The following is a 10,600-nucleotide window of genomic DNA, read 5'->3' as shown; positions in this document are numbered from 1 at the left end:
GGGGAGATAGCAAAAGAGATCGGGGGGATAGAGGGGATAGAGGGGAAAGGGTGAAAGTGGGTTGGAAGGAAGGAGGGGAACGCGACTACAGACAAGAGAATGGTAAAGACTAGCGAGAATGAGACTTCGAGATATCGTGAGACACGTAGACAGAGAGACAAACAGAAAAAAAATCCAGACAGACAGACAATCAGTCAGACAGACAGACAGACTGACAGACAGACAGACAGAGATAACGTTCAATGTAATCATCGTTATGCCTTCAGACAACGTCATAGCTATGCATCCTCTTCTCTGAGTCCTGATGCAGGATTGGATTCCCTGTAAAGTAGCATGAATCTCACCTTTCGAGTCCGAGGACACACTTTGGGAATTTTAACTTAACTTTTATTTACTCAAAACTATTCAAGCTTGACGTGAGTAATATTGACTTTCCTACGCATAACACACGCTGCCAGGGGTTCCCAAAACTTCCTCTTGCAACAGCTGATGCTGAATATTCATTGAGTGTGTGGGAACGTCGTGATACTTTCTGAGGGGGCGATTCCTCGACAATACCTGAATATATTCAAGACGCAATGTGTAGTGACTAATCGTCCTACGTGTGGGCTTTACCCCGTGGATTATTATTGTCATATTATATATATGTGTGTGTGTGAAGCGAGCTGACAAAATGAGTTACTTTTCGGATTCCTGTGCGGTAAGGAAATAGATACATAACGCTTAAAAGTGAACTTTTTTTATGATTTATAAGTATGAAATAATAAAAGACAGAATATAGTTGAAGAATATGTGACATCAATAGAAAAGCTACACATTTGACCCCAATGTCAATTTTTGGCCAATATATCCATTTGTGGATTGCGAGGAGTAACTCATTTTGTCAGGACGCTTCACATATATAAATAGACTCGTTGATAAAACGAAGACGAATACACTTTCTGATGCCTTCACTCGATCGGACTGTCTGTTGGAGATTCAAATTTACACAGTAGGCTAGGTGAGTTTTAACTCACTGAAGACGCAAATTCTGGTCTTTCCAAAGTCTGAAGAAGCTAAACTTCATTATCCATAGATCTACATAGTTCCTCATTACATTTTCTTATTTCACTGTCTTAAAAAGTTTTTAAAAAACATGTATACTATGAAATGTTCAACCTAGCGTTTCTGGTTTGTACATGTAGGTTCAAAATGAGCGTCAACGTTGTCTTTGTTCCGTTTCTAGTCAGACAAATGTGTCCGATGCGTCCCTAAAGAGTTAATACAACATCATTTCACCTCTCATTTAGATTTTTACTTTTCGACATTGTCTCAGACTATTGCGGGTCGATTCTGGATAAAATGGGTTCTATAGTGGCTCCCAGCAAGCCTTTAATGTAATGAGATATGTCTCTATAAATAAACCTTCTGGTGTCAGAATTCCAACGCCCGTTTCCAATACACAGCCATTTCTACTGGTACACCCACATCTGCATCCTATAATATTTGTATTTGTTTAAAATAACTGTCCTCTGATTATTTTCTAGTTTAACGCTTTTCTTGGTGCAATTGACGACATATAATCCACACAAAAAGTAATAGCCAGTATTGGCCCGTCACCCGGAAACAAGACTGTGAGGCAGGTGGGCGATGGTTGGAAGGGGGAGGAGGCATTGGGGGGGGGGGGGAGGGAGGTCTCACCTGAATTTGAACATGTACTTAAACTTAGGTCTGTTTATGAACCACATACTCAGACGTACCGGTGTCTTGGCAGAGTATTTCGGAAGAGATGGAAATGTGCTGTCAATTAGATGTATATATACCAACTGAAATTTCAATTTTCACTTCTTTATATTATATTGTTTGTTTTTTTAAAAAGGCTTTATAACTGATCTGGTGGCAGAACATTTTTCTTAAATCAGAACGTCTCATTATAAATTGATAATGTTATTACACTTTGAAAAGTACATGTAGGCTTTTTGTTACCCAAGTCGTTAAAAGTAACGGGCAAAAATTAGCAGAGTAGTTACTATTACATGACTACTGGTTCCTTGTAACTTTTTGTTTGCAAGATCGTGATAGTGAACTTGATTCTTTCGTGGACACTGGGATTAACATGATGCAAATTGGTGCGATTGATGTGGAAGTCGTTTTGTGTGTGCGAACACCGGCCTAAGGCCTCTATCTCAGGACATCCGGGTTTGCTTTTCAGCTTTGCTGATTACCAACATCTGTTCATATATATATATATATATATATATATATATATATATATATATATATATATATATATATATATATATATATTTATATATATATATTTATATATACAGTTTTTGTATCTGTGTAGAGGACTTGGTGTGAGATGTATAAATTTGAAATCTAAGTACCATACTTGCTTTTTCTAGTAAGTCTTTACCGTTGTATTGTTTGTTATATTTGATTGTTTTTCCCCAAACCACGCAAAATAATATAAATTCTGGCTTACTAGTTCTTGCATGGGGTCATATGAATAGTCTGCAATGCAATTAATTTGCTGTTGCTATGTATTTATAAATCCAAAACTAGTTTATTCTTTAATTCTGTGTTTCAATTATGTATTTACTACTTGGTTTCTATGTGAGTTTATTTATTTATTTATTTATTTATTTATTTATTTATTTATTTATTTATTTATTTACTCATTTACTCATTTACTCATTACGTCGTTTTATTTTATTTATTTATTTATTTATTTATTTATTTATTTATTTATTTATTTATTTATTTATTTATTTATCTATTTATCTATTTATTTATTTATTTATTTATTTATTTATTTATTTATTTATTTATTTATCTATTTATCTATTTATTTATCATCTATTTATTATTTATTTATTTATTTATTTATTTGACAGGCTTTCAAACTGTTTCAATAGAACACAGCTACTATGCTTTGCCTTGGGGGGGGGGGGGGGGGGGAGATACAGTCAGGTGTCAATTTAAAAAAAAGACCCCCCAAAATATATAAAAACACTTCTCAAACCACCACACTCCCTAAACCAGCGGATGAGAAGAAGAAAAAATGGATATAGATCTAGTTATCGTTCTCTCGATGCTGTTTTTGGAAAAGTAATTTGATCTGGTCTATCTCTGTACATCCTCTTTTGGAACCCTTAGCAGAAGCTTGTTTGAGTCAGGGCTTTCATCGTATAGCGAGTCGTAAGAGTAGTTTTCCTACTGCCCCTTGACATTTAATAGAAGGAGTGCCGTTCACAAAAGAAGCTTCGGGTTCATCTGTTTGATTCCATTGACGTTTTCACACGGAAGTGGGATAGACACTTACTCAGCTAATCTCGTTTGTTTCATACTGTATGATCTAGTCGAGGCAGACAATGGAATTGGACAGTTGAAGACTTATCAAAGAGAAATTGGTTTGAATAATTATTATGAGTGTCCTCTTTCTGGTATTAATGTTCTGTAATTTAATAACTTACTTTTTTAGTTAATGAATCCCGTCTGTATGATCTAGTTACAACAGAAAATGAAACTGGACAGTTGAAGACTTATACCTGAGAAATCGGTTTGGATATAATAATGAGTATTTTCTTCCTGGTATTCATCATCATCATCATCATCATCAATGCCTTTCACCGCTGGCAGTGTATAGGTATATAATCACGCTCCTTCCATTTATCTCTGTCCTGTGCCATCCTTCCAAGCTCGTTTCAAGTGAGCTTCATCCCTCTCATGTCCCTTTCCACGCATCTCCTCCATGTTTCCCGTGGCCTACCCCTGCCTCGTGCTCCCTGTGGGTTCCACTGCTGCGACTCTCCTGAGATGTTTCCGCTGGGCTTTCTGAGGGCGTGTCCTATCAATCGCCACTTTCTTAGTCCTATTTCTTCTTCCAGATTCCTTTGTCATGTCCTTTCCCACAGCTCTTCTTTTTTTATACTACCCTGCCACTTAATTCTTAGGATACTCCTCATACATCTGTTGATGAAAGTCTGAACTTTATTCAGTACTGTCTCTGTTGTCTTCCAAATTTTGCAGCCGTAGAGGAGCACAGGCTTGACATTGAAGTTTAAGAGTCGAATTTTGGTGCGCAGTGAGATGCTGCTTGCTTTCTAGACTTTTAATTGATTGAATGCTGACCTTGTCTTGGCTGGTCTTGCTTTTACATATGTCTCAGTTCCATCTTTACCATCGATGACACTTCTTCCTGCTGTTCAATAATGATAGTTTATTCTGCATAGTTATGTGTCAACGGATTACAACCTTAATAAAAGTGAAACGCATGAATGAGTGTCTCTTTTGTTTCAAGAAAAAAAATTATCTGATATTCTAATGCTTCCAGAGTTGCCAAGTCATCATCATCATCATCATCATCATCATCATCATCATCATCATCATCATCATCATCATCATCATCATCATCATCATCATCATCATCATCATCATCATCATCATCATTATCATCATCATCATCATCATCATCATCATCATCTTCATTAGTAGACTATTAATATGACAATAATAATAATAATAATAATAATAATAATAATAATAATAATAATAATAATAATAATAATGGTAATAATAATAATAATAATAATAATAATAATAATAATAATAATACATGTAATAATAATAACAATCATAATCATAGAAATAATAGTAGTAGTAACAATAATAATAGCGTATTATTAGTGTCATTATTTTTGTTGTTATTATTATGTTATTTATTTGCAGTAGTAGTAGTAGTAGTAGTAGTAGTAGTAGTAGTAGTAGTAGTAGTAGTAGTAGTAGTAGTAGTAGTAGTAGTAGTAGCAGCAGCAGCAGTATCAGTAGCAATAGTAGTAGTAGTAGTAGTAGTAATATCAGCATCATCATTATTATCATTATTATTATTATTATTATTATTATTATTATTATTATTATTATTATTATTATTATTATTACTACTACTATTATTATTACTATTTTTGTTGTTGTTATTATTATTTTCATTATTATCATTATTATTATTATTATTATTATTATTATTATTATTATTATTATTATTATTATTATTATTATCATATTATTATTATTATTATCAGTTATTATTATTATCAGTTATTATTGTTTTTTTATTATGTGATTAATATTATCATTATAGTCATGTTGTCATGGTTATTATTAATATTATGCTTATCGTTATAATTGCCATCCTCTACATCATCAGTAGCAGCAGCAGCAGCATTAACGAGCCGAAACAAGCACTCCTCAACTTCTGTATTTTTAATCTCTGAATCGGATTGGATCGTAACCAAGGTCATCGTTAGTTCCGGTATCCTCGATTGTAACTCAAAACAGCAAACATGATGAATGAAGGGAAATCAAATTACGCTGAAACATCTGAGGATAATGCCCTTTGCAGTTATGCTTATTCTACAAAATCGCTAAAGCCCAGACAAGTGTCTACCGCACCTCAACCTCTTGAAATTAACACGTTCATCTTTAAAAAAGCCGACCTTACGGAACGCCAGCAGTGTTTTTGTATGCTTTTTAATTAATAAGTCTTTGCATCGGACCATCCTAGCACATTTGCACTACAACTTTAAATCAGCATGTTAAATTTGGGATCGGGTATAAAAGCCATGCTCTTCTGCAGACCATGTCCTGAATATGTATTTGCATTAATGCTCCTTTTTCAGAAAGGGTCAGCCTAGTGCACGCTTCTTCAAGAGCAGATCCTGGGACTTGTTTCTTTTTTTCCCCCTTTGACTGATACACCAGTGGAGTTAGAAGACAGGCACTCAGGCAGATAAAAGCAGGGATAGAGAGATAGCATGGAAGAAAGATAACCAAAGTGATAGGTACTAGATTGATTATATAACTAGCTGGGCTTCCTTTCGATGAAAGGAATGATCGGTGCATTAACCTCAACTGAAAGTCATTGCATTGGCCTACTATATTTACCCTCTACTGGAATGGAACAATAAATCTTGAGAGAAAAGTGAGACACATGTTTACGAGTTGCCAAATATATAATAGATGTATAGATTGATTCTCTATTCCGTTTTCGGGGTTGAACACTCAAGAATTTCAAAGGTGTAGAAACAGTTCGCACGGCTAGTGAATGGAAACTACACTTGTTTACAATGGCGTCTTAGAAGACGGACTTTCTCAAGATTAGAACTCTGTGTGGACGAAGCAAAATATTTTGGAAAAATCGGGGAAAGCAGTTTGCGTGGATTTTTTTAAAGTTAGGTCCTAGCCACATGGATGCTGTGGACGCCTGCAAAGTTTCCAAGGTGTGGGTGAGGTAATAAGGGAGGCGTTTGTGCACAAAGCCTCCCAAGTCCACTTTTATATATATATATATATATATAGATATATATAGATATGTATAGACTGATTCTCTATTCCGCTTTCGTGGTTGTACACCCCAGAATTTCGAAGGTGTGGAACCAGTACGCACGGCTAGTGAACAGAAACCTCACTTGTTTACAGTGGCGTTTTTGAAGACGGACTTTCCCAAGAATAGACCTAAACGAAACTAATATGAAAAACTGAAAATTAAACTACAGTGACTTCAGGTTTCACAATAAAACCTTGCACCCTTTAAATAATTCTGAACCACCATTAATTTGGTCAAAATCGAAAGTTAAGTGGATCGGAAGTTTTAGGCGGCCAGAGTGACGAACAAATATGGTATGTAGAGATAATAAGAACGACGAAGAAAAAGGCTTCATTGCGCTTAGAGTGTTTACGGAGTGTTCTATCGGAGACATGCGTTAAATTTAAATTTGGAGGTCCTGCCTCTTAGATAACCGTAAGAGTGGCGAAAGGAACGTAGAACCAATATACATGTACTTACTAACTTACTAACACGTTTTAGGAGTACAATAAATGCAACATTTGTTTTCTTTGTATTTCAGTCTCTGTTGTAACACGGGAGCCCAGAAGAACTGACACGTTCAAACCACCGACTTTATAAAAGAAAGGCTCACCATTTTATACCTCAATGGCCTTTATCATGGCTAGCTCTCGATGTTCAAGTGGCACCATATCTTTCCTACCTCAACTGTGCACTCAACATTTGGCCACAAATTGCTAAAGGTGAGAGATGACTCATAGTGTTTATGTATACTTGTTGCCTAATCTCTTTGAGACGGATGTCCAGTGGTTAATGTAAATGTATGATCAGGTCGGAGGGGGCTTTTGAGTGTTAGCACTGGCCTGTGCAAACATTTCAAACTGACCTTTGCCTTAACTCATCAGATTCGACTCGGAAGTCCAGTAGGGCTTATTGCAACTCACGCAGAAACAAAAAGATGTGACCTCGCAATTGTATGACACATACTTGGCTTGTGATTGGCTATTCGTAACCTCGGAAGTCAAACATGTTTGGATTAGAGGATTTACGTGAATTCCCTTAACTGTATCAAATCTTATCAGATAAGGATTTGACTAAAAGTTCAGCAATTTGCTCTAGGAAAACAATGCATTGACAAAATATGAGTAGACATTACTTGTCGCTTCTTCCTTCATATAGCTAAAAGAAGTAAGCGTCCCACTAGCTTAGTTGACATCATACTAAGTGGCTGTCCTTGATTGATTCCCCACTTAGGAGTGGGTTGTTCGACAAGTATTCAAGATTACCCACCTGCTTTACTCAGTCCTATCGGAGATGGACTTGTAATTTGGAGGCCCAGCCTTGCAGAAATTGTGTCAAACCCGCACTATGCCGCACCTTAACTATATCACTCACAGGCGTCTGGGAGATCTATATGACACATGGGGATGTGGGCAAGGCGTCTTTAACCCTTTTAAAACGATCTTGGAGTCAGATTTCACGTCGGTGGTTGTGTTTGCGCTCATCTTATGGGCTTTCTTATGGGCTTTCTTATGGGCTTTCTTGTGGGCTTTCTTATGGGCTTTCTTATGGGCTTTCTTATGGGCTTTCTTATGGGCTTACAGACATATTTGAAGGAGCACTGTTCATCCCGTAGGGTGGGGAAGTTGTCTACATCAGCATAAACGATAAAAAGGAGAGACCAAGGCAAACAAAAATGTTAATACACCCCCCCCCCACCCCCACCCCCCCACCCCGGTACCCCACTCCCGCTTTTTTTCAAGCTTTAAAAAGGTTAAGGTTGATAAGAGGGACATTGAAAATGCAACAGAATTTTATATATTTACGATCTATTGCCTTGGAATCAGTAAGTCATTCGTTGTGTTATGTCCTTCCGGGTTGGTAAAAATGTGTTGTTGTTGAAATGTATCAAACTTCCGAAAGTCAGAATTAAGTCTGTAACTTACATAAAATAGCGGCCGTTGGTGATCGACGACATTCTTGCAACTTCAGATTACCGAAATAAGGCAATAATATTTTGTATCCTAGGATGTATCCTGAGTGAATATGGCTTTCGCCATTCGTCTTAGAATCTGGCAACAGGTTAACATCTATATGAATTGTGCATTATGATTCATTAAAAAAAAAATTGTGTTTATTTTCCATGTTTCAGGTAATATTCTGGACAGTTAAATCTGGAGAACGACAGTCACAGCACCCTACCCCCTCCCAGACGAAGACCGGGACGGCCGTAAACGTCAAATTTTTAAAGCTCGACTGTGAAAATCAGAAGATTCCAAAAATGGATAGTCAGAATAAAACACCGCGGATATAGCAACCATTTCTGAACGACATCCATTATTTTCTGGAGCAGTACGGCTTACTAACCACAATCATAGTGCCAGTCCCTGTCACACATCGTGAAGTCTATAAACTACTTTCAGACGGCTGCGTCATGAAATCCAGCTCACGCGCTCATTTACTGAGCATGGCTCTGGTAATAACCTTGCTCACCAGAGTCAAGGTCTTGGGACAAGACTCAGAGTTGGCCAAACGCGCATCCAGTCTAAAGGACTTACAGTATGTGGTGGGGCCGAAGTACAATCTTCTCGTGGCGACATACTGGAGGCATATGCTCCTACCTTGTCGTACCCTAGAGGCAAAGCTGGACGAGGATTTGCAGAGTGGACTCTTAAAGGAGTGTGAGTACGACTATTATATTATATCTATGTGAGTAAGATTATTATATCGTAAGCTTCTAACTATGTAAGTACGACTATAATATCGTAAGCTTCTATCTATGTGAGTACGACTATTATATCGTAAGCTTCTATCTATGTGAGTACGACTATTATATCGTAAGCTTCTATCTATGTGAGTACGACTATAATATCGTAAGCTTCTATCTATGTGAGTAAGATTATTATATCGTAAGCTTCTATCTATGTGAGTACGACTATAATATCGTAAGCTTCTATCTATGTGAGTACGACTATTATATCGTAAGCTTCTGTGTGAGTAATGTTGTTCCACGCATCCGATCCGGACATACGAGATTGCCTTGTTAGTGAGACAATTTCCTGGGCCTTCGGCATATTGTGGTAGGGTGGCCAGTTCCTTTCCACACCGCGTTTACTTCCCCAACTCGAAGTCAGGTACACATTACTGTTGGGTGGACAGGAGGAGGCGAAAAAATCCGTGCCCGAACCGAGGCTTGAACCCGGAGTTTCCGCTTCGGAGACGAGCCCACTAACCGCTCCGCCACCACACCCTCTTTCTGTGTGAGTACGATTGATATATTATTATCGTAAGCTGCTATCTTTTTGACTGCGAGAATCATAAGCCTCTATCTGTGTGGGTGCGACTACTATTACTGTACCATTCTATCTGTGTGAGTAAGACAAAATTGTCATCTCAAGCTTTTTTCTGTCTGAGTACGACTATTTATTATCTTAAGCTTCAATATGTCTTTTATACACGATTAAGCTCGTAACCACGAGGTGAACTTCGTGATAAATCATGATGACGAAGTTGATCAATGTGTGAGATACTGTACGGCTGAGTCTGGCGTGCTTGCTTGACTGGTTTTATTACACTGTCTATCTAAGGTACAGAAAGGTAGACAGAAGAAAGAGAGGGCTGGGGGAAGGGGGAGAAATCAAAGGACAAATTGATCATGGTAGAGATAGGCACATAGAGACAATGAGAAAGAGAGAAAGAAGGAAACGGAAGAGGGGGGATAAAGAGAGAGAATGAGAAAAAGATGGAGAAAGAGAGAGAGAGAGAGAGAGAGAGAGAGAGAGAGAGAGAGAGAAGAGAGAGAGAGAGAGCGTATGTACATATTATATTATATAACCAGAGAGAGAGAGAGAGAGAGAAAAGGAAAGAAAAGAAAAGTGGGCATCAAACACAAAACAAGCAACAAGATTAATAATATAACTAGATCTAGATCTAGATCTAGAGCTAGGCGAACAAACTAGGCTAGGCCGAATGATGCTGTTATAATTATCAAAACAAAAAACACGGCCTGAAAAAAACAAAGAAAAAAATAATATATTCATAAAGTGTCTTCAAAGTTTAAAAGTGATGTCAGAAATGTAAACACACCCCGGGGAAAAATTTTCCACGATATCTGGTCGGCCTGAAACGGACAGGGGGTGAAGTGAAAGAAAGGCCTTGTCATTTGCCTAGACTAGACAGAGGGACGGGAGAGAGAGAGAGACGGTCTTCACTGACAGACTGAAAGACCAACGAACAAGTTTTAGATATAATTAGCTTGCATTCTTTTCTTTTTTT

The 10,600-nt window shown here is 37.3% G+C and overlaps 1 protein-coding gene across 1 annotated transcript in view; it reads left to right on the top strand.

Moving 5' to 3' along the window:
• The window catches only part of LOC101863691 (ovochymase-2), a 59,676-nt gene that overhangs the window by 18,034 nt on the left and 31,042 nt on the right, over positions 1–10,600 (top strand). Inside the window, exons 2-3 of the mRNA XM_013086544.2 lie at positions 6,888–7,068; positions 8,478–9,006. Of these exons, the coding sequence (XP_012941998.2) occupies positions 8,760–9,006 (247 nt within the window). The 5' untranslated portion in view covers positions 6,888–7,068; positions 8,478–8,759. The remainder of the gene's footprint in view (positions 1–6,887; positions 7,069–8,477; positions 9,007–10,600) is intronic.

The sequence above is a fragment of the Aplysia californica genome, unplaced genomic scaffold, assembly GCF_000002075.1.
Source record: "Aplysia californica isolate F4 #8 unplaced genomic scaffold, AplCal3.0 scaffold00477, whole genome shotgun sequence".
NCBI lineage: Eukaryota > Metazoa > Mollusca > Gastropoda > Aplysiida > Aplysiidae > Aplysia > Aplysia californica.
This window is presented reverse-complemented; position numbering and strand designations above follow the sequence as displayed.